The sequence below is a fragment of the Cololabis saira genome, chromosome 6 (assembly GCF_033807715.1).
Source record: "Cololabis saira isolate AMF1-May2022 chromosome 6, fColSai1.1, whole genome shotgun sequence".
NCBI classification, from domain to species: Eukaryota; Metazoa; Chordata; class Actinopteri; order Beloniformes; family Belonidae; genus Cololabis; species Cololabis saira.
This window is the reverse complement of record NC_084592.1, coordinates 40783304-40808891: the sequence shown is the minus strand read 5'-3', so window position 1 is coordinate 40808891 and position 25588 is coordinate 40783304. Positions and strand designations below refer to the sequence as shown.

Here is a 25588-nt window from a genome sequence, read left to right as displayed (position 1 = left end):
AGCTGCCCCGACGACCCGCGACAACAAACTCACATAAGGTTATTAAAACAATCTATATTTTAATTTGCAAACTTATATTAGATTACAGAAAAGGTTTTTGGAAGAGTCAGTACAAGTGTTTTGCTCAGTTTTAAAAGGGAGATCTTTGAAGGGAGTACACAAAGACCTATACAACCACACGTTTTGTTACATCAATAATTTTTGAAGGTCTATCTTTACCACTGGCCGCTAAAGAATACTATCAGCTACGAACCGCCGCAGGATTTATATACGTCATTATCAAACGAAGCTTATTTACCTATCAGGAGAGCCTGGGTTACGAGTCTTTACCGTGCCGATGCCATTATTCCGTAAAAACACTACCGAGGTGTTAATAGGGCGGTGATGGGGGATTCCTGAACTCCGAGGGGAAGAAGAACAAAAAACAAAAACAAACCACAACTAGCAAACAAGATCCAAAAGCAGCTGCCTAGAGAACAGAAGGAAGCCAACCCAATATAACTGGGGTAAGGAAAACAAAACTATCTCAAATCACTTCGCCAAACAAAACCAAAAGAAAAAAAAACAAAACAAAAGTCAACAGATGGGGTGTGGCCCCGTCCAGGGGACGCCGCAGACGTCGTATCCGGCCGCTCAGGACCCATCTGTTGCGCTGAAGCAGACGCTTCCGGGAACATTTTGATCATAATGTTTGTCTGCCGACGGTAATTACAAAATAACTTGAATGACTATTCAAACTGGAACATTTTACATTCCCCCCCCCAAAAAAGCGGCATGTTTTACATAGTTTCTCCGAGCGGGATGGCTTATTGAAAAGTGGATCAGAAATACGAAGGCTTCGGGTGGCAGCGTCCCAGACTGCGGTTCCCTTCAGGTGGACGCCTCTCCCCCGGCGCGGCGGCGAGTGAGTCGGGGCAGAACGAGACGGGCGTGGAGGACAAAAACAAAACACCTCTGTTCTTTCAAGATTCATCTACACCCCTGAGAAAGCCAGAGAGAAACACGGGTGGGGGGTTGGAGGGGGGGCAGGTTGGAGAAGCACACTCAAGACGGGACTAAACTCCCACAGTGACTGTGGTTTGAAGGACTGTGCTTGTTGGGAGTGGTGAGGCGTCGGCAAAGGCGGCGGCCGGTTAGTCCTCGTCGTCGTTCTCGTCGTACTCGTCCTCGTCGTCGTCGTCCCCCATGTACGACACGGGCGTCTCCACGCGGGAGCCGCTGTAGTGAGAGTCGTTCGAACTGGACGCCATGGTGCCGTCGGTGCAGCCGTCACTGCGGGACATGGAGGTGGAAGTTAGACGACGAGCGGCTGGCAGTCACCGGTAGTATTATGGAATACAAGACTGTCTCAGAAAATTAGAATATTGTGATAAAGTCCTTTATTTTCTGTAATGCAATTAAAAAGCGAAAATGTCATACATTCTGGATTCATTACAAATCAACTGAAATATTGCAAGCCTTTTATTATTTTAATATTGCTGATTATGGCTTACAGTTTAAGATTAAGATTCCCAGAATATTCTAATTTTTTGAGATAGGATATTTGAGTTTTCTTAAGCTGTAAGCCATGATCAGCAATATTAAAATAATAAAAGGCTTGCAATATTTCAGTTGATTTGTAATGAATCCAGAATGTATGACATTTTTGCATTACAGAAAATAAAGGACTTTATCACAATGTTCTAATTTTCTGAGACAGTCCTGTTGTGACAACGACCTAAAAATGTGTAGTTCTATCTACTAGTTCAAGAAAATGTTGAAAGAAAATATTGTAAATAAATATAAAACACTAACTATAAAGTATATTATCAAAAACATTCTAGAATGTGAAACGTCAATTTTATATTTTGTCTTTATTTTTTGTCTTTATGCATTGCTTAGGCCCTCCAGAAAAACGCGATTACGCGATCGCAGAATTCATTGCATAATCAACCAAATGGCGCAGATTACGCGGGGATAGATTTATTCCTAAAAGGGCGCATATTTCCCGCGATAATTGCATACGTCCGCGCTAAATATGCAACTATGCGGGGATTATGCGGGGCTCGCTTGATTTCACAATTCACATTTTCGCATAAAGTTTGGAAAAGGGGGAAGTGTTGTGAGGGACATGTTGGGACGGCCGGTCGCGACGTGCGGGACCCGTCCGGGGACCTCCGCACCCCTCGCAGAAACCGCCACCTCCCCAAACAGCAGCTCTCACCCGCGGGGGTGAGAGGAAAAAGGAGTGCCGTCTCCGTCGAGCCCCCCGCTTGCGCGGTGGGCGCGGCTGCCGGTGGACTCAGGATCCGCGCTGACCGCGTACCACTGCGCACGCTGCGCACGCTGCGCACGCTGCGCACGCTGCGCACGCTGCGCACGCTGCGCACGCTGCGCACGCTGCGCACGCTGCGCACGCTCCCATCCACTGGGGGACCTTGGCGGCGGACGCGTGGGTGACGAAGCTCTGGCTCGTCCCCTCACCGCGCCGGTGCGCCCGGCAATCACCCGAGCACCGAGCGGCGGGCTGGAGGGGAGAGACCAGGCGGGGACCGGCGTCTGGGCCGCCACCCCCCTCTCTCCCTGCGCTCTCCTTTTTTTTTTCGTCTACGACCTCAGATCAGACAGCCCGCTGAATTAAGCATATTACTAAACGGAGGACAAGAAACTAACAAGGATTCCCTCAGTACAATCAGCATTCTTTTAATCTGTGTTCTTATGTATTGAGTGTTGTATGTTTTTATCATGGACCTCGAGTCTGACTAATAAACGATGATGATGATGATGACGATGAGTAGCGGCGAGCGAAGAGGGAAGAGCTCAGCGCCGAATCCGCAACTTCCTGCATATTTGGCATATTTTGCAACTTTCCGCATAATCCACGACTTCCCGCATATTCCGCAACTTCCAGCATATTCCGCAATTTCACCGCATAAAAGCACATAAAAAACCCGCACATTTAACCGCATAATCAATGATTTTAGCCCGCATAATCAATGATTTTAGCCCGCATAATCAATGATTTTAGCCCGCATAATCAATGATTTTAGCCCGCATAATCAATGATTTTTGCCCGGGTTTTTCTGGAGGGTCTAATTGCTTGTTTTCACAGATTAATGCTAATGTTTCAGATTTAAGTTGATCACAAGATAAAAAGGGTAGAAGCTACGGCTTCAGCCTACACCTTTTCGGCAAAAGCAATGTTTATTTTACTTTTTCATTTTTTGTTTTGTAAAAATGGCTTGTACAAGGTTTAAGACCGAAATAAAGACCATTCATTCATTCATTCACGGCGAGGACGGCTCACCTGCTGGCGTTGTAGCGGGTCCCGTTGGCAGCGGTTCCTCCAGTGATGTACACGTTACTGATCGGGCCTTTTGCCATTTCTGGATGAAGGGAAGACAAATATGTAAAAAGGTACAAAGACGACAAACTCCGACCTCGCATCACGGAGGCGGTACACAGTTTATATAAACACGAAATACAACCACAGTGTTCCCACTAGAGCTGGGTATCATCACTGACCTCCCGATACGATACTATTCCAATACACTAGGTCCCAAGACGATACGATTTCCGATACGATATAGATATTCTAATTACAATAACGGAATAACGTGATCCTTCCATCGCTACGTCCGGCCAGAGAGGCCCCACCCTGACTGGTGAAAAGAAGCAGCCTGCTCACTCCTCAGGTTAAGGAGACTTGAGCTCAGTGCAGGGCCTCCCGGGGCTGTTAGAGGGAGCTATGCCCAGGACTAACTTAGGAAGGAGCACTGGGTGATAAAATGGGGGGGAAAAAAAAAAAAATTATAATATATATATTTTTTTTAAATCGATACTTGGATTTATATATCGATAATCGTTCCTACACATGTATATCGATGAAATATCGATATATCGATATTTTTAACCCACCCCTAGTTCCCACTCGTTCCCTGAAATTATTTTCCAGGACAGTTTAATTAATGGCGCTCCTCTTCCGTGTGGTGTCTGACATGAAAAGTCATTTGACTTTTTTTCTTTTAACTTTTTGAATCGAATTCAGTTTCAGTTTGAATCCAGTTTATTTTCGGACATCACAAAATTAAAAATAAAATAAAAATGACAACAAGGAAACAAATACACTGTTCAAAGAAAACATTACAAAAAAAAAAAAAAGTTTCCAATATACAAATAACATCCAGACCGAAAAAGATGTAGGCTGAATAGTTAGTGTTTAGTAAACCTCTAGCTGGTGTTGGTAAATCTCTAGGTAGTGTAAACTCTAGTGTGTTAGAGTCAGTAGTCAAAGTTGCAGCTATAGAACAAAACTATAATAGTTAGTCTCAAATATAGCTTCGTGGTAAGATAAGCTGCTATAGGCTTTGCTGCAGGGGGGCACCGACATGATCCACTGGGCGGTGCCTCTCACCATTCTTCTCCTCTCCTCTTCCTCTCTTCTCCATTTCTATTTTTATTTATTATAAATATCTCATCGCTATCGTTTTTGTCCATCACTCCTGTAGTTTCTTGTGCCGGCCCCCCTTTTTTCTCTTTTGTGAATGTTTGCAGGCCGGAGCCTCGGGAGCTGCGTTCTGGCCTGCGGTCCCGGTCCCCCCCCCCATCCGCGGTCATCCCATTGCTGCTTCCACCTGCCTACATGGATGTCTGCTGTGTGCTGCTGACGTCCCCCCCCTCTACTCTAATTCAGTAAAGGGCACGCCCACTCCAGCTCCACCTGTCACTCAACACGGGAAAGGGAGGAGCTTGTGTTCGTGGAAGAGAAAAAGCTCAACATCTAATGACAGTCTTCAACTTTCAGTCGCTAGTTTGACACTAGAACACACTAAAACACTATAATTATAAAGTATACTATCAAAAACATTCTAGGATGTGAAATGTCAATTATATATTTTGTCTTACTTATTTTTTTCTTCTTTATGTATCGTTTGTTTTCACTGAGTAAAAGCTAATGTCTCATATTTTTGCTGATCAAAAGAAATAAGGGTAGGCACTATAAGCTACGGCTTCAGCCTACACCTTTTCGGCAAAAGAAATGTTTTTTTTTTTTTTTTTTTTTCTTCCTTTTCATCTTGTTCTGTACAAGCCGAAATAAAGATTCATTCAAAGATTCATTCAAAGTTTAAAGCAGACAATGTAACTTTTCCACCTTAATATAATATTTCCAGAGTCATTGTGATGGTACATCAACTTACAACAGGTTTAATGAACCTCTGTCATGGTCTGAGGGGTCTGTATCACCTTCACTGGCACCAACTTTGAGGTGCATGGTAGGAACCCTTCCACACTACTGGTAAAGCACTACCGCTTTTGTCCAAAGGAGCTGCCAAACTCCACAAAAGCTGAAAGTTACGTTGTGCTGCTTTAATCTAAGCGTTTCGTCCTTAACGGCGTCTGAAAAGTCTCTAATTCCAGCTACAGTCGACCGGAAGCTCTGAGCAGAAGATCTGATTGGCTGTTGGCGTCGCGGCCGCTAGAAGCAGAGAAAAGTTTCTCCTCCATGAAGCCTGAATGTTGCCCTGATCAGGTGACAACAGATGTACATAAGCAGAACTTTAAACCCGTTTACATTCACTAACAAGGTGGAGGATAATTTTACAGGAAAACTTAACTGTTTCCAGGACATTTGACCCGTTTGTTTTTGTCATTTTCCAGGATGCGTGGGAACCCTGATTAAGTAATGAAAATGATTTTCAATTTTGCAAACATTTAAGTTGATCCGATCAAAATTAGCACGTAGCCTCCACGGCGGTTTACTCTCCCTGGTGTTGCTTAGAAACTAAAGTATATAAACGCAAATGATGCACAGAGCTATGCACCGGGGTAGTGACGTAAACGTTGGGAACGAACAGATGTAAAACCAGAGCACACAGACTGCAGCCTCTCCCATTATTGATCAGGTTAATCCATACAGTTGATTACAGCTTTGAGAAATTCAGCACAGAGCTTCGGACCCCACGTGAGAACAACTCGTGCAGGTCAACAGGTCACGGTGTAATCATGAACTTCAGAGCATCTGAGTTTTCCAGGCATTTAAACCCAAAAGATGAAGTTATGTTGCTAAACTTGAAAGACTCAAATATTCCCGACCCGCTCTATTGCAGCGCTCCGGGAGGACTTTTTAAACGCATCAAAACAGCAACGGAACTGCCGGATCTCCAATATCCGGAGATCTACGACCACATGATCAACTTTCCTTCGTGATACTCCGGGGACTCTTAAAATTTTTAAAAGCCTGGATGTTACGCCCGGGATTTAACATTCAGCTTTAGACTCTTTATTTTATCAGTATAGGAAGAGTAAAAGACACTTCATTCATTTAATTAATAAAGGTCGGTGTAGGCTGTAAGTAAGTACGTAAATCTAAAGCACCTTTCACAGACAAGAGAATGTCACAAAGAATAAAAACAATAAATGTAAAAATAGTATACAAACAAAACGATACAGATTAAAAGCTCCTAGAACAAAAGTAAATACGAATCAAATGTTACTGTGGATTTTTAGATAAATTAGACAGTTTACTGTGTGAATCAAAGTTTTAAGGCTCCACCTCATGCATTCATTTCTTATGTCTATAATAGTTATAATGCAGGCGTCTTTTTTTTTTTTTTTTAAATACATTTATTTTAGGTGATTCCTTGACAAAGACTAAATGACCCTCAGCTGGATTCTCTCGTGTGTCGGCTGTCTTTATGGCATAAATTAGTTTTTCTCTCCTCTCTGGATCTTTAGGAATCTGATAAAAAGCTCCATCTGTTCCCCCGTTCCTAATATTCTGCATCCCGGTGAACGACAGCTATCGGGCGTCGTTTCTACCGTTCACCGGCGCAGAAACGCCCGTCTCCCGCTTCAGCTTTACTGCCAAAATGGCATTGTTTACGTTCTAGAGTGATGCATGCTGGGAATCCTGACCTCACGGTCCGGAGCTCTATCGGTTAGGTCAAACAACCAAGAAATTAAACTTGTAATCGGTGCATCTCTAGTATTCAATACCTGAATTCCAGGAATTGGAAAAGCAAAACTACTATTGTTTATTTTGTTGCTTATATACATTTATTATTTTTTTCTAATCATATACTTCACCACATTTATTCTCCAACTCATAGATGCTTAAAAAATGGCTCGAGAGCTTCACGGGCTGTGATGTGCAAAACTGACAAACAGCGTAGTAATCAATAATCAGAAAAGCAACCGAGGAAGAAGACGAACAAAAGTCACATGACTGTAAAAAGGGAGCGGTTTCAAGGAGTTTCGGTACTTGGGGAGTTTTAATCTTTATTTTCTTATCAGTAGAAGCAGGCGACTGCTGAAGTTCATGTGTAACGTGAACAGACTTCTTTAGCATTAAGGAGGCGAAGGCGAAGATAATCAGGTTCCTTTTAGCTGAAAACTTAAACAAGTTTTGACAAATTAGTGCAGAATTGTTTTGTATAAGGTCTATTTACTCCATTTTCAGAGCAGATATAATTCTTAAACATTGAAAATGTTTAAACATTTGTGTGACTGAACTGCTTTGAGCTAAAATTTGCATCTCACAGACGTTTACGTTCACAACGAGACTTGACCTTTGACCCCTTGGACATAAAACATCACCACTTCTTTATCTTACTCGCATAGACATATTTCAGCGATTACGTCACTATGAGCTCGTGAATGTTTGACTTTCTGGCAACAATAATGGGGGTTTGTGAAGTTACTAAGACTTTTGACATCAAAATTCAAATAACTCGTCTCCTCCGTCATGATATGAAAGGAACATTTGTACCAAATCAGAGGAAACGCCTCCAGGCGTCAACGAGACAGAGAAAAAGAGAAAGACAGACATCAAATGATCTTCTCCATGTGTGAAATAAGCTTTTGTGTTGAAAATAAAGGGACCTTACCTATAACATATGGCTCCAGGGCCTTAGGCACCAGACTACGCGCGACCTTCAGGTCCTCCGGAGAACACTTCCCGATCTCCAGGCCACAGGCCATGCCCATGCGCTTCAGCACCTCGATGTCATCGTGGATTTCAAACATGCTGTCGAAGTTGAACAAATATTCAAACCTGCAGATACAGAGGAGAAGGGGGGAAAGTCAAAGGTGAGCAATCCAGAGAAAAAAAAAACAAAAAAAAAAACACGTTCATAATCCAACTATGAGGTTTCCTGAAGGAACATTGATGAAAATATCTGAAATGTAACCATTACGTTACATGTAAAATTGACGTTTGAACCGGAGACGGACAGAGCTCCTACGTCGGTTTCCTGCCCCAGTTTCAATCTAGCTGTTTAATAATAACGACGAAGACAATAATAATAATGAATCATAATTATAATAATTTTAATTAATAATTAAAATTCATGTGAACTCTTTTTTATTTTATTTTTTAAATCTTTATCTGTTGTGCCTGTGCACTTTATGTGTTTCACCAAGGGAAGTGGGAAACGTCCTCTCGATTCCTTGTATGTCTGACATGTGATGAATCGATAATAAAGCTACTTTGACTTTGATAATCTGCATTTGTAATGAAAAATAATAAAGCTGAGCCACTGTCTGTAAAGCCGCAAGCAGCGATGAATGGGCCCTCGCACGTGCAATTTTCACCACAGTCAAGGACTCAAAACTAAGTCCGATGACACCACCCACGACTCTGTATGTCATACCATTCAAAAGTTATGGCAGAAAGTAGGAACTATCAAATATGGACCAATTAGAAGAAGGGGTGGGGTTAATTTGCACCAATTATGTTCAAGGACTCAAAACAGAGTCCGATGACACCACCTACGACTATATCAAACCATTCAAAAGTTATAGCAGAAAGTAGGACGCGCTTTTTGGCGTCTATCGTCGCCACGGTAACGCTTTTGACTGAGAAAAGTAATGCCCATCGTCGCAGGATCGAGACGCACATTTTGATGTATAACACACCTGGGTGCACGTTACGGTTGGGGCGAAGAAATGGCATAAATTGCGCCAAAATTACACCATTAATTCAAAATGGCCGACTTCCTGTTCGGTTTCGGCCATGGCGCCAAGAGACTTTTCTTTAAGTTGCGACATGATACAGGTGTGTACCGATTTTCGTGCATGTACGTCAAACCGTATTGTGGGGCTTGAGGCACAAAGTTTTCTAGGGGGCGCTGTTGAGCCATTAGGCCACGCCCATTAATGCAAACCATTAAATATCAAATTTGTTGCCAGGCCTGGCTTGAGAGCAAAATTTGGTGACTTTTGGGGCACGTTTAGGGGGAAAAAAGGCCCTCATTCCGCCGGAAAAATAAAAACGAGAAAAACAATTCCTACTGATACAATAGGGCCTTTGCACTGAAAGTGCTCGGGCCCTAATAATAATAATAATAATAATAATAATAATAATAATAACAACAACAAGGACAAAACTGAGAACCACCACCACCAGGTTGTAAACAACCTGACAAAATAAAAGAGCTTTTTTTTTTTAAACACATTTCTTTAAAAAGAGTTTTTCTTCAAAGTAAGGAGGGAAAAAGAATTAGTCTCATCTGGTTCTTGTGAACCAAACCGGATTTAATTTATCATCTGGCGAGTTAAGAGTCCCACCCACATTTATTTCCAAGTATTTTACAAGTTTAATTGGTAAAACCACTGGATCAATTTCAGCCAGTTATTCTGTAATCGTATGTCTCAGCGTTTTGTTCCCACTTAGCAAAATATCAAATTAATCTGCGACCTGATTAAATTAGTAATTGGAGTGGTGCCTTTACTTTTTAAGACAAAAATAAATGTAGACACTTAAGTTTTTCTTTGTTTTGTTTGACCATCCAGTATTAAAGAGTAAAAATTCTCTTATGTTTTAAGAGAAATGATTTGATAAAGTTCCTCTACAGTATAACTATCGATGTGATGTTCAGGACACTATTAAATTACAACAGAGATAAATATATTTCTACATTTCGACTTTCAAACTTAACTTCACAGTTAAACTAATTTCATCATCTCTTCATCCACTTTTCTGTGATTTTTAGACACAGATGTTTAATATTTGCTCGAAAGCCTTTATAAAATTATTATTTTTTTCTTATTTTGAACGTTTCTGTTGTTCACAAGCCGTCCGAATATTCCTCTGGATTAGACTTTGGTTTCTTAAATGATTTTGACGTGATTCAACGTTTTAATAACTTGATTTCCACGTGTTTTGAAAAAAAATGATCAACTTCTAAAAGCATTCACTCCAACACGGCGGGACTTAGTATCCAACTCCACAACAATGTTGAATCTCACGTAATCCCAAAACATTTGTCTTCAAAAGGAGCTGAGCCGGGCGACCTGTCCTGCAGAAACACTGGCTGGTTCACAGTAAAGCAGCTACGTTTTCTTTAGATTCAACTTACGGGACGCGACTCATGTGCTGCTTCCTCGACACAAGCATCAAATCCAGCAGGAAATCAACTCCCCGTCACACGCAAAGCATGTTCAAAAACTGTTGTTATTTTTCCTCTCAGCTTTGGATCAAAGTCTTGATAAGCCCCGCCCCCCTTAGTTACTGACTGCGTTTACATGCATCAATAACCCTTTTAAAAACTGAATATTGGCAATAACCTGAATTTGCACAGCCATGTAAACACCAATAACCCCTTATAATAACCCGAATTTGCTCATATTCGGGTTTTTAAAAACCTGAATATGGCCCCGGGGTTAATTAACAGGATTTCCCTATCAAACGGAACATTAATTTGTTTTCTGCGCATGCTCTGTTTGCAAGGAATCCTGGTCTTTTGAGTCCAAGAAGTTCTTATAAACATGGAGAAACACAAGACCACGCCACACTTTTGGAGTGAGTAGGAGACTAATCACTTCATAAATGTAATGAAGGATATGAACATCTCTGCATTTGTAGATGGTAGAAAGTATCGGGATAGCGAGATTTACAAGAAGGTGAGCGAAAAGTTGCGAAGCAAGATTTGTTTTGAATTGACGGGAATTGCGTCATCACGTTCTCCGTGCGTCGCTGGTTTGATCCAGATATCCTGAATGATTAATTACCACGTAAACGGAATATTCCGAATGTTTCAGTAACCGGAATATTAGCAATAACCCGAATTTTGACTGCATGTAAACGTAGTCACTGTCGCTATCTCATTGTTTACAGTTTTAAATAAGCAACTGCTTGAAAACTTCATCCCAAGATGTTTTAAACCAATTTTGGACCCCAAAAGACCTATTGTCGACAAGCATCAGTCCCAACATGATCAGTTTCCATGGAGACGTGAACGGTCAGGTCTCCCTCTGGTTCCAGCTTGATGCTCTCAAACGTTAACTCACAACAGTTTACACATCGGGTCCGATGGTGACGTACTTGTCGTTGGAGATGCTGCAGTCGATGACTGTCTTCTTGCTGGTGTTGACGATGATGAAGGGAAGGTGGATGATGGAGTTGGGGGGCGGAGGTCTGTTCGCCTGCTGCTCCGTCTGTCTGTTCCTCTGAACGAGGTTCTTAAAAGCTATTTGCTGCGAGATAAAATCAGAGGAGGAATAAAACTCTTCAGGATGTCAACATTTGTATACAAGTATTAACTTTGCCTTCGTTGCACATGCCAGGCGTGAAACACGTCCTTTTTATTTTAGATTAAAATGAGGCCTCCCTCTACATCTCAGCCGTGGATGTGTTCACACCTGCAATATGAGCTCCTGAAGCTGCGACTGTTTCTGCTTAATCCTCTCCAACCGCCGTTGTCTCTCAACCTAAAGATTAAAAGACTCCTGAATAAAAAGTTCCAAACAAGAAATGTGCAGACAAGTGACGTGATGTTCCTCGTGCGCGTTTACCTCGAGGTTTTGGCACTCCTGCGCCGAGTTGGTCGGCAAGCCAATCCACTTGATCTCTTTTTTCTCTTTTGAGATGATGTTCATGGCCATGAGGACATTAAGAGCATCATAAACACGCCGTCGAATGTTCTTCTGGTCATAGACATGCTGCAACGAAGAAAGAAGAAACATCCAACATTTTAACATCTTATCTGGAGAAAAACATGCCCGAGTCTCACATGTAGTGTTTTTATCAGCCTGTTTCAATTTTAGTTTTAGTCTAGTCTTTGGGTCAAGCTATCATTTTAGTTTGTATTAGTTTTAGTCACGTTTATTCTCCTTTTAGTCGTGTCAAGTTTCAGTCGACTAAAAGTCTGAGCATTTTGGGTTTATTTTAGTCAAAATAGTCAAGGACCGTTTTAGTCAAAGATTGTATTTAGCCAAACCCATTTTACAATTCAAACAAGGTTATCTTATTATTATATTATTGTTACCTTATAGACTCAAGAATACATTCATTCCAGATACAGAAGACGCTCTAATTTGATTTATAAAATATATTTATTTTTCAGCATTTCTCCCGTTCTTTTCTACGACACGTTTTCTTTTCCACGTCTATGTAGGAAAGTGTATCCAAAGATGGTCTCCTCTTATTCTTCTCCAGCCCCAGAGCAGATCCCTGCGTTTCTCTATGTAACTTTGTTTTTAATTGACGTTAACTAGAGCTCTGCGTTAACGGCATAAGCCTCTAACTCTGCAGCTGCGTCTTCTGGATCTGATTCCCCGCTGCAGCGACTGGGATTGAGGACGTGACGTCACCCAGCAGAACTAAACCAGAGAAACTACTGAAAACAGTAATGTGAAAACATTAAGGATCTTTGGTAGAAAATCGTCTCGTTTTAGCAGAGTTTTTATTTTGTAATCGCCATTTTAGTCTTGTTTTTATTCCTCTACAATATTTTTTTATATTTATATATATATATATATATTTATATATATATATATATATATATATATATATATAATTATCGTTATCGTCACATGACCATTATTTTTGTTGCGTCTCGTCTCGTTTTCCTCAGGTGATAAAAGGTTAGTTGATGACGATATTTAGTCATAATTTCTGTTGACGAAAGCAACTTTACCAGCATGTGGAGGGATTTTAAACGTTTTTCTCTGGGATCGGTGACTCTGGCACTCACCGAGTCATTCGGTGACATGTGGTTGTCTGCGGAGCTGAATTCGGCCACCAGCTCGTCGGCCACCTCGTTATACGTGGTCACTCCTTTCTTCTGCACCTTTTCACACACTTTCATGGAGAAATGCCTCAAGCCTTTTCCATTCTTCTCCCCTTTCTTGCCACGTTTTCTGCAGAAATAAAAAAAAAAATCACTACATTTTCAAAAACATCCTGTGTTTGAAATCATCATCTACTTTGCGTTAACCCTACACTTGACATAACACATTATTTAATCCCCACAAAGCTCTGTTATTAGGTCCAAGCCAGATGAACTTGATGACCTCTCGGGGACTTACCCTGAGGACCAAGGGGAGGCATCGGGCGCCTGACTCTGGGTGAGGAACTGGGAGCTGGGCGTGTGCGGACTGTTTACCAGAATTGTATTTGATACCGTCGCCCTTTGGGGCGTCCCAATCACCTAACCGGGAAAGTTCAGAGGAAACAAGTTATAAAGTATTCAGGAATGACACAAAATGGGTTCATCAATATTTCATGAGCCTATTTATCCTGAAGCTTAATAATAGAAATACATTATATCTGACAGTTCTGTTAGCATAAAAACAGGTTGCAGGTTAGTTACATAAAAGCTTGGATTAAGTTCTTCTACACGACTACACAGAGGGGTCAGACTGAAACGATGAGCCCTGATCCAGCTCGTGGTTCTGGTGGATGGATGAGGCCATGTCTGCTTCTTTAAGCACCGTCAGGTTCTGGTACCCCAACATATAGGGCTGGGCGATATGGACCAAAAGTCATATCTATATATTTTCTAGCTGAATGGCGAAACTCGATATATATCGATATTTTTTCTGTGCCATAATTGGGGTTTCCCCCAAAGCATTATAGCATAGCATCTCTGTTAGCTTCATTTTTTTCTGAGGCAAACCCTTAAAAAAACAGTCAGTTTTAATAAAATGCCTCGTGCCAAATGTCACACAGGTACATTTCTTAACAGAGGTCTGCACAATATCAAAATGTATAAAACAAATGAAATAAAAATAAACTGCCTGGATATATAGAATAAAAATGCTTCTTGAATAAAATAAAACAAATATCCTTTTCCTGCATAACAATTAAATTAAAATACACTGTGCAATTAATACAATGTAGACAGTAACAGGCAGACTTTTCCACTGAGGTTGACAGCTGTGCAAATAACAAAACATTTGTGCAAATCTCAAATAAAACATTCAAGTCAATTTGTCACAAAATAAGCTATATCAAAATTATATGAAAAAAAATAAAATAAAAAAAATAAAGCTATATCAATATAAACGATATTGTCTCGTACCATATCGCGTTTGAAAATATATCGATATATATTAAAATCTCGATATATCGCCCAGCCCTAGTACAGTTCACCACATTCAATGATGAAAACACAAATAACATCTGGTCCTGAACTGCAGCGCTTGGTGGAAACAGGACCGTTTACACCTGCATGAATGCAAACATGCATAGTCTGTAGTACAGCTGCAAACAATAACTGATGGAGTCGAAAATTAGCAGCCAACGACTTTAATAATCTACTTTTGGTCGGTTATGTCGTCACACATCGGTTTCATGCTCTGGGCTGGAACGTACGACACTTCTTAAAAGGAATAATGATGTTCCGACGCGCTCTGACCGGTGGTGGGAGCGTTTCACCTGTGAGCATGTCGGGGCAGAACTCCACCCGGAGCGATACCAAGCAGAGAAAACTTAACAAGCTTTTTCTTTCTGAGACTAAAGGCTCAAACATGTGGTCGTACTCCAGAGGTCTTGCGGACTCTGTAATGACTCGAATATACGTGAAAACCTCTATTTCTCTGCTTTCTAGTCTTGTTCTTTCAGCTATTACCTTCAGTTGTCGCGACGGCAAACCACCCGTCTCCACATACCCCTAACCTCTGCATCCTCCTCTCTCACACCAACTAACTTCCTGTCCTCTTTCACAGCTAAATAAAATAGGCAAGTTACTGCATAATTCATAACCGAACCAGTCAATCGTTTAGATTAATCAACTATAAAAATAATTGTTACTTGCAGCCCTAGTTGGTAGTTTAGAGCCCAGAAAACCTCTAACTGCCACTGGTTTTCTAACATTTCTTCAAACTGGTTTCCAGATGAATTTCTGGTTCTGTCAGTATCTGGGGAAGCGTATAAATGCTGGATAACAACTGCTTGCGTCTGAATTAAATTCAACCAAGAGCACAAATATTAAGAGGTGACATTGCGCATGAGCTTTGAACTGCACCCGCCCAGACCTAGATGGAGCAGTTAGACTTTTAAAAACAGGAAAGCTGCGAGAATGCCAGTTCCAGTCACTAACATATTATAATCTTATTACATGGGCAATATATTTGCAGTTATATTTGAGTACGACATTTGGCTATTAAAACAGATCCCAGGAAGATAAAAACACAGATGTTATGAACCGTTTCTGTACCATGTAGATATATTTCAGACTACAGGGTAGCATCAGGCACTAATTCCGATTAAACGTCCTCGGGACATGCTGCATTGGAGATACGTTTAGTTTTTGGAGCTTGAAATGCAACTTGAATCACAATTATTTTAATGTAAAACCAAATAATCATTTTTGGGATATGTTAAACCTATTAGACAAAAAGTACATAACAAAATATGGCCGCTAATAATTAAATAAACACCTAGATTAGTGCATCCCAACTATTAATATAAGGTATCCAGGAAATAGGTGATCTATTCCTTCACTAAGGTGATATGTAAGCTGATTTCCGTTATGTATACATTGCTTGTACATAATGAGATGATGGGTGTAATCCTGCTGACTGAAGAGTTGATAAGCTTAGGATCAACCGCCTCCACCTACCCTCTGCCCGGTCACCTCACAATGATAATGGAGGGGGCTTACACAACATTAAGACAGACCAGAGACAAACAGCAAGCAAAACTACCCGCAAATCCATGCAGGTCACCGAGAATTCAACACGGGTTTTTTTATTTTAGAAACACGTCTGGTTTTGAGAGCGTCAGATGGAGCATGCGAGTCTGACACTGTGAAACCCAACACTTACCACGTGTTGCATATGAGTGGCCACGTTCACATTCGACGGCCCAAGTGTTTTGGGTAGAAGCTGTTTGGCCACCGTGCCAGCGGTAGGCTGGACCGTAACCAAGGACAGGACACCTAATGGTGAGACATGGAACCATGAGAGAACTAATCTGAAACTGCATTGCCCCCTATCGTCCGCCGTCGAGCACGAAAGCCTCTACATGCAGCGACATTTCCCGTTGAAAATTCATCAAGATTATATGAACTTGGAACATACCACACCATCTACTGCCCGTTGAAAGGCAAAAGTTAGTAAAGTGTACCTTTACTTGGACTCATATTCTGATCGATGAAAACCTTCAGCTCTCCATTCGTTTCAATCAGACCACCCTGTGGAGGATGAGACATTAATACACTGCAAATATCAAAGAATTTAAGACACACAAATCTTCACCAGTGCAAACGAAAGCTTACAGGAGACTTAAGCAAGTTACAACCATAGATATCATTTATTATTAGCTCTAGTGGCCGTCAGTGTATGGTTTATTTAAACCATGTCTGATACATTATTAAGAAAAAAAAAGGGCTACTGCATTAAGTTTAACATTAATAAAAGCTTTCAACCAACTGTTCTCACTTTGTAATATTTAGATACTAAAGACAAAAGACTCATTTTGATGGCAAATAAAGTAATAGTTTAAGTATGCATATATACCCACACAGACCTTATAGGTCATAAAAAAATATATGGTAAACTTTGGGTTTCAGAACCTGATGGGCCGTAAGTCAAAATGAAACTTTCTGTGAATACTTCAGAAGCGATAAGAGCAAGTGAAACCAAAACAAAAATGTGAGGTCACACAATCCGAAGGGTAGCGGACATCTGCAATATGCTGAATATCAATATAGTTACTCACATCTTTAGCCATGATCCAAAAGGACCGACAGGAGGTTCGTTTCAGGCTTAAAAGATTTGTCCTCTTGTCAATTAATGTTTAGATCCCTGCAGAGAAAAAACAAAGAGAAACAATGATTAGTGACTTGGAAGTTCGTTTTCCTTAAGAAGTCGACTTGAACCCCACCTCAGACGGCCCCTGCCTCATTTCTGGGGCTGAAATATAAACTTATTTCTAAATTCAGGCCCATCTGAAGTGTCTGTAAGAAAAGCTAACGACATCACTGACGTCAGCTGTACTTTGGATTATAAAAGATTATAAAACTGATGGAAAATATTAAACGTGTCGAAGCCTTGCAGGAGCAGGTCTGATCGAGGGGGGGGCATGCAGGAGGGGATCAATCCCAACTTTTGCAGCGCTAAGTGTGCACAAGGCCTGCTTCAGGTACCAGTCCGGAGGATTTGGTACCGTCTAACTTCACCACCCGGGTGAGAACCGGTCCAGCCGGCCTCAGAGGCCACGTTCCGGCTTTAAAATTTCAAAACAAAACTTTCTCAAGACAGCAGACTATTATTGATCAGTTTATTATTGAAGATTAACTGGCATTAAAACACATTACTGCCCTTTTTTAATATAATTTTCTTTGGGAATAGTTATTTTAGATAATATAGTTATTATTGTAGATTTCTAAAACAGTGTGTATCTAATGCATTTGTATAAAACATACAATGTGGAGATTTGGTCGCTTCCTATACATATTTACAACTTTGTTATGCTGCCATACATAATGAACAGCAACTTCCTGTCCTCTTTCACAGCTAAATAAAATAGGTAAGTTACTGCATAATTCATAACCGAACCAGTCAATCGTTTAGATTAATCAACTATAAAAATAATTGTTACTTGCAGCCCTAGTTGGTAGTTTAGAGCCCAGAAAACCTCTAACTGCCACTGGTTTTCTAACATTTCTTCAAACTGAAGTTTCCAGATGTATTTCTGGTTCTGTCTGTATCTGGGGAAGCGTATAAATGCTGGATAAAAACTGCTTCCTTCTGAATTAAATTCAAAAAAGAGCACAAATATTAATAGGTGATTTTGTACATGAAACATACAATGTGGACATTTGGTCGCTTCCTATACATATTTACAACTTTGTTATGCTGCCATATACGTGTGTATACATGCGTGCGTGCGTGTGCGTGCATATATATATATATATGTTTTTTTCTTGTCAATTAATGTTTAGATCCCTGCAGAGAAAAACAAAGAGAAACTATGATTAGTGACTTGGAAGTTTGTTTTCCTTAAGAAGTCGACTTGAACCCCAACTCAGACGGCCCCTGCCTCATTTCTGGGGCTGAAATATAAACTTATTTCTAAATTCAGGCCCATCTGAAGTGTCTGTAAGAAAGCTAACGACAAGTTTATTATTGAGGATTAACTGGCATTAAAACACATTACTGCCCTTTTTTTAATATAATTTTCTTTGGGAATAGTTATTTTAGATAATATAGTTGTTATTGTGGATTTCTAACACAGGGCGTCTAATGCATGTTGTACAAAACATACAATGTGGACATTTGGTCGCTTCCTATACATATTTACAACTTTGTTATGCTGCCATATACGTGTGTATATACATGCGTGCGTGTATATATATATATATATATATATATATATATATATATATATATATATATATATATATATATATATATATATATATATATATACATACATACATATATACATACATACACACACACACACAATTTTTTCTTGTAATGTTTCTTTAGATCCCTGCAGAGAAAAACAAAGAGAAACTATGATTAGTGACTTGGAAGTTTGTTTTCCTTAAGAAGTCGACTTGAACCCCATCTCAGACAGCCCCTGCCTCATTTCTGGGGCTGAAATATAAACTTATTTCTAAATTCAGGCCCATCTGAAGTGTCTGTAAGAAAGCTAACAACATCCCTGACGTCAGCTGTACTTTGGATTATAAGAGATTACAAAACTGATTGTTAATATTAAACGTGTAGAAGCCTTGCAGGAGCAGGTCTGATCGAGGGTTGGGGTTATGCAGGAGGGGATCAATCCATCCCTGGATGCTCCCAACTTTTGCAGCGCTAAGTGTGCACAAGGCCTGCTGCTTCAGGTACCAGTCCGGAGGATTTGGTACCGTCCAACTTCTGCTACAGGTCACCAACTTCACCCCCCGGGCGGGAGCCGGTCCGGCCGGCCCCGGAGCCCACGTCCCCGCACTTAGACCCGCACTGGCCGCATGCAAGTGGGACACATCTCCCCTCACAAGTTGATATAAATGAAGTATCTTTTGTTGGCTGCAGCTAGCTCAGCGCTAGCCCTGCTGCTAGCCTGCTAGTTAGCTCCTGTGCACGTTTTTCCCCCTCACTCGAATCCGCATTCAATCTTTTGGGGGCGATTTCTGGCTCCTCTGGGGAGACCCAAGCCCGTGTTGCACACTGGGCTGGATACGTCCACGGAATATGCGTGCATTTCCCCATGGTGGGTTGAGTTTAAAGTAGTAAACGCAATGCAACTTACTGAGTGCACTCTCTCCTCGACGACTGTTGTTGTTGGCATCTGAGACCGGAGGAAGAGGAGGTCTGAATCCCCCATTAAAACAGGAAACTAAATAATCAACCCACTTTTTCAAGTGCAAAATTATTCAATCGCAATCAGCTTTTAACCTTAAAGTTCTCATCTGCTTGGAGGTTTGTATTTTAGACGCTTTTTTGCAGCGAGTGATGCCAAAGATTTGTGCCAGTTTTTGGTCGCATGAAGTCTCCATGAAGGAGTTGATGGTTCCCAACCCGAGCCTGAACCAGTAACACACTCACAATTGTGTGCATTTACTATTCAGCATTCATAATGTGAGACTAAAGTACAGATATAGTACTTTAGTACATGCACATGGAGCAAAGCAGTCACAGAGGGATTATTTAGGTCCACAGAAGTCCATTTGTATGACTGTGTATATATTTTACACACACACACACACACACACACACACACACACACATATATATATATATAAATATATATATAAACACATACATATATATATACACAAACATATATATGGCAGCATAACAAAGTTGTCAATTTGTATAGGAAGTGACCAAATGTCCACATTGTATTGTGTTTCATACAAAATGCATTAGATAAACACTGTTTTATAAATCCACAATAACAACTATATTATCTAAAATAACTAAGAAACAAAGAAAACTATATTAAAAAAGGGGCAGAAATGTGTTTTAATGCCATTTTACCGTCAATAACAAACTGATCAATAATAGTTTTCTGTCTTGAGAAAGTTTTATTTTTAAATTTAAAGCCACAATAACAACTGTATTATCTAAAATAACTATTCTCAAAGAAATTATATAAAAAAAAGGGGCAGAAATGTGTTTTAATGCCAGTTTACCCTCAATAACAAACTATAATAATAAGTCTGCTGTCTTGAGAAAGTTTTATTTTAAAACTCAAACCCGGCTTTATCTCATGTTTTTATGTTAAATAACTTCATAAAAACCTAAATATACACTTTCTGACGACTGTGTCACCAGATAAATAAACTTTTAAGAGTAAAAAGTAGTTGTTATTGTTGTATTTCTGGGAATTTCTCTTTAAAAGTTTGTTAGATTTCACCTGATCGGGTCCCAGTCGCCGGGGACGGTCAAATTAAACCCGTATTTCTCAGCCTGCCGTGCCAAAACGTTGACATTAAAGGCAGAAAGTTGTTCCCGGGGGAAGCAGAACTTGTTAGCATGGTTAGCTCGGAGCTAAGTGTGACCTCCGGCGCTTTGTTAGCCCCGCGGCTAACGCCGAGCTAACCGACAGCTGTCACCTCAACCTGCGCCGCGGGTCCCGCCGGCGGGGCGTTTCCGAGCCTGTTTTGCGGTGTTAGACAGTGTCGGGACGGATCGGTGCCGGTTTCCCCCCCGCAGGACTGAGGGAAAGGTCTTACCGGGCAGCTCCACTCTCCGCTAGCTGCTGCAGCGGCGCCTCGACAATCTGATCTTGGCGGTGTCTCGCTTTACCGGCCTCTGATTGGACGGCGCGGTCGTGACGTAGGCGGAGCAGTGGCAGCTGGGCCACGCCCCCTCCACCAAACGACGTCCCCTTTAATGGCGTCACAGACGCGGACGATGCAGGCCCCCAGTCTCGCGCTCAGCAGGCACGCCGATTTTTTCCAGTGGCCAGCTGCGGTACTGCAACAAAAAATCCCATGGGGCCCAGAAAGCTTTTTCCCCATAGACCGCAATAGTAAAAGAGAAGCCTCTAAAACTGTTCACAGGACACCTCCAGCTGTAATCACCGGCAATTACTAATCTTTGTATTCTATATTTTTAAGTCATGGACTTTATATCCGTCAAAAATGTTTTATAACGGCCAGAAAAGTCAAAGAAAAGTCTCTTTCTGGGCGTGACGTCACGGCTTTGTCCGTGCACTCGCAAAGCGCGGTCGTGTGTGTCTCGGGAACGAGCATGGCTGAATCTTAAGCCCCGTTCGGCGGAATAATCACTCAGAAAAGTGGAAAACACGGCTCAAAGGTGTGTTTTTGTGGTCTCTTAATTTTTTTTTCCATGACAAAAGACATTGGGTTTAAAATAAAACCTCAGTAAACGAGGGGGAGCTGCTCTGATCAGTGTTGAGCAGCAGCTGAGCAGGAGACCCTCTGTCATTCATTGAGCTGGAGCTGCGCGCTATGGCACAGAGCTCAGGTGGGACGCTCAGGTCACACTCGGTCTAAACGCCCTGACCAGGGGGATCACAGACGGAAATGTTTAATAGCAAGAATAATAATGGTTTGTCATTCTTGTACTTAAACATTTCCGTTGTAGCCAACGGTGTATGGTTTGTGAAAATAAGATATCAGGCAGGAATAACACTTAATGTGAGCCCAGAAGCTGTAAAAGAATCAGAGAAAATGCAAAGTTAATTACGCCTAACATTCGGACTGCACGATCATTAATAGACAAAAAGATTTACCCAAAGGTATATAGATAAATAGCATATGACAGCTTGTGTTATTGTGGGGAATCCCATGTGTTTTTTTGTTTGTTTGTTTGTTTTTATAAAGATGACTCGTTTTATCCTTACTCAAAAAAATTAAACTCCACAAATTAACCACATTTAAACATAATATTTGACATATTTAAACATAATACTTGACAAAACTTGTAATACAAAAAATATTTGTCTTAATGTAAGTAATAAACTTGGGAAGTTTCATGGTGATACCTGCTATTTACATTTTTACACTATTTTAGCCTATATAACCTGGGGTGTCTCATCTTAAATAAAAATGACTCGTTTTATCTTTAATTAAAAAAAACACACAAATGAACCATGTATAGTCTATAACCATGACTTTGAGAACAGCATCGGTTGATTTGCCCTATAAATCCCTAATTTCATTGTGTACATCTATCATTACCGGTCTGAAGGACTCATGAGCGCGCAGCGCTTGTCCAGAGCGCGCAGCGCTCGTTCACATTGCCCCGGGGCATGATGGGAGGCCCCAGAGCATCATGGGAGGTGACTCAACTGCGCATGCTCTATGGGCCCGTGTACCAGGAAGTAAACCAGGAAGTCAGAAATTTTTTCGGCGGATGCGCTGGGTGAGCAAACTCCATTGAAATGAATGGGCGGCCATTTTCTATCCTGTATCCAGTTATATAATACATCCATGGGACGATGCCACCTGCTGCACCGGAGTGCAGCTTTAATTTAATACATCCATGAGTGCAGCAAGGCTTTTGCTATTGTTTTTTTTTTTTGTCACTTTTTCTTTATTGGATTTTCAGGTTATTACCATGAGTGGAAAAAGTACTGAAAAATTGTAATTGAGTAAAAGTATCTTTACTTTGCTTAAATCTTAAAATACATGGTTGATCTGTTAGTTCCCAACTAAGCTCCCAGACCCCTGAGGTTCATCTGGATCTGGTTTGTTGTGGTTCCCAAGAACCAGAACCAAGCAAGGTGAGGCAGCGTTCAGTTATTCTGCTCCTCACCGGTGGAACAAACTTCCTGTAGACCTGAGGTCTGCTCCAACTGTCAGCTCCTTTAAATTAGGCCTAAACACATTACTGTTTACTGAAGCGTACTCCTAAATTAAATACTTACCTGCTGCTGTACTCTACTGCCCTTATTTTTAACAGCTTGTGCTTTTTATTATTTTACTTCTTTTCTTATCATTTTATTTCATTTATTCGTTATTTAAGCGTACCCTTAAATTAGCAACCTGTGCTTTTATTATTTTACTTTCTTTTCTCATAATTTTATTTTATTTTATTTGCCATTTACTGTCTAATTATGTCTTGCCGCTTTTAATGTCGATGTAAAGCACTTTGAATCATCTTGTGTTGAATTGTTATATAAATAAACTTGCCTTGCCTTGCCTAAATCCTACTCAAAGTAAAAGTAAAAGTACTCATCTAAAAATTTACTCGAGCAAAAGTACAAAAGTACTTCATTTAAAATGTAAGTTGAGTAAAAGTTACTTTCAGTTATTTAATGCAAAAAAAGGATGAGTCACGAATCAAATCCAGCACAAGTTGTTTTAATCACAGTACACATCAACACTTGTAAAAGCTCAGCTGAGCTCAGTAACATGATCCTCTTACTTCCGCAGAACAGGACAAAAAGGACAGTCACAACCTGTACTGCAAAGTGCAAACTATTTTCAGTCATATTGTCCAACCGACAACACTAAAACCAGAATCAAAGTATTCAAACACAAAATAAAGTGCCCAATGCCCGCAGGATCCTGCTATTCACAATAAACCAAAATAAAATGCCCACAAGATCCCACTATACTGCCCACAATCTACAAATTTAGACTGGAAAATGATAACATGTAATAACTTATTACAATTGCACATTTTTACCAGATTACAAAGATCATCTGTATATTCACTGTGCAATAAACTTGCATCAACAAACCCACTTTTCATTCAAAACAATACACTTAAATTGCAAGATATAGTTAATCTGAACACCACTGTAATAATATATAAGGCTTATAACAATTTACTTCCGGGCTGCATGCAGGAACTGTTCAAGCCAAGAGAGGGCAAACACGACCTCAGGGGAACAGCAATGTTTAAGACAACCACACTAAGAACAAATACAAAGGGTAGATGTTTATCCGTTTTAGGAGTAAAACTGTGGAACTCATTGGACATGATCTTAAACTAGCAAACTCAATAAAAGCATAAAATATATTATTCAAAGCAAAGGTAATGGACACATAGAAGCACAATAAGCAAACAAAGAAGAAGGTACACATACATGAGATAAAATGACAACCTAAATTTGTTTTGTCGGTTTGTTTAGCATCTTTTCACACTCTGTTTTCAGAGCTATCATTATTATTATTATCATTATTATTACTATTACTATTATTACAGTTATTACAGCTATTATGATTATTATTATTATTATTATGATTATTATTATTATTATTATTATTATTATTTTGTGTAACCTCATGATACTTCATTTGTTCTTTTTGTATATTGTATTCTGTTAAAAGGTGGGCAAGATAAGCTTTATGCTTCAAGCCCAGACCTTTTCGGTCAAAATAATCACAATGTTGCAGGGAAAAACCTGTGGATGTTTGTTATCTTGTTTGTTGATTTTTATGCTTGTGATTGAGCGAAATAAATATTAACTAACTAACTAACAATAGAATAAGCAATCTGAAATAAAAAAACAAAAACCAATGCAAAAAACAAACAAACAAACAAACAAACAAAAATAAAAAGTAGAGAAACATGAACATAAACTTGTGGGTAAGCACATTAATAATCTATCCAAAAAAAGAAAGAAAAAAAGGTCTGCATCCTTATGCTCTCTAGATAAATGTCCACTTGTGCCATCTCTTCTCAAATAGCCCTTCCCTCAAACCCAGGATATGGGTCAGTCTTTCCATCGTCCATATTTCTTTCATAATATCCAGCCACTGTAGGCGATTCAGGTTTATACCAGCTTCTAGTAACGGTTTTCCTAGTAGCTGTAATGAGTATCTTAACCAACCAGCGATCCTCTGCCTGCACTACCGTTGCAATGTGACACAAGTATAAGACAGTACATGTCAATGGAATCTCATATCCAAGTACTTTTGTCAAAACTGAATGTACATCTTTCCAGAAAGATTTCACTTTTTCACAATTCCAAAAAATATTTGCATGATGTGCATTTAAAGAACCACATTGTCTCCAGCAAGGATGAGATGTTGATGATTTTTTTTACTTTGGATCTTAGGCGTTATAAAATACTGAATTAAATGTTTCCAATTAAACACCCTCCATTGGTGTGAGCTTGTGGAGGTATGTTGGAATATACACATGTCATACCATTCTTGCTATTGTTTTTTAATAATTTTTTATTTTATTTATCCAGTAAAAAAATTAAAATAAGATAAGATAATATAATACTTTATTGTCTGTTACACAAGTTTACAGATAATTGTCTTTGACAAGGCTGCAGTCAGAAACAAAGGGAGGGAATTACAAGACAACAGGTGGGGTTTCAAAGTGTGTACATAAAATGCATACAGAATCAGAATCAGAATCAGGTTTATTTGGCCAAGTCAGGTCAAACAAGACAGGGGATTTGACTCCGGTTGTTTTGCTCACTGTACGGTAAATAGAC

At 40.1% G+C, this 25588-nt stretch overlaps 1 protein-coding gene across 5 annotated transcripts; it reads right to left on the bottom strand.

Moving 5' to 3' along the window:
* Positions 1-53: 53 nt before the first annotated feature.
* On the bottom strand, positions 54-20967 carry tfdp1a (transcription factor Dp-1, a). Of its 5 annotated transcripts, none has more exons than XM_061724129.1 (12): positions 20895-20967; positions 16925-17010; positions 16331-16397; positions 16030-16142; positions 13288-13409; positions 12954-13119; positions 11773-11919; positions 11620-11688; positions 11303-11454; positions 7866-8032; positions 3287-3365; positions 54-1272 (listed from the first exon to the last, which is right to left on the bottom strand). In XM_061724129.1, exons 2-12 carry the CDS (start codon positions 16934-16936, stop codon positions 1134-1136), a joined length of 1233 nt encoding a protein of 410 aa, XP_061580113.1. In that variant the 5' UTR covers positions 16937-17010; positions 20895-20967; the 3' UTR covers positions 54-1133. The 5 variants fall into 5 exon arrangements, with proteins under 5 accessions (XP_061580113.1, XP_061580118.1, XP_061580117.1 ...); XM_061724134.1 differs by having other exon boundaries at positions 16337-16397; XM_061724133.1 differs by lacking the exon at positions 20895-20967 and adding an exon at positions 20775-20869.
* Between the last annotated feature and the right edge of the window lie 4621 nt (positions 20968-25588).

What these genes read in the sequence shown, in the direction of transcription:
- tfdp1a (XM_061724129.1), bottom strand. An exon ending in GAATATGAGTCCAAGTAAAG is followed by an intron (nt 16,143 to 16,330) that starts GTACACTTTACT and finishes TCTCACCATTAG; the next exon opens with GTGTCCTGTCCTTGGTTACG. An exon ending in ACATGTCACCGAATGACTCG is followed by an intron (nt 11,920 to 12,953) that starts GTGAGTGCCAGA and finishes TCTTCGTTGCAG; the next exon opens with CATGTCTATGACCAGAAGAA.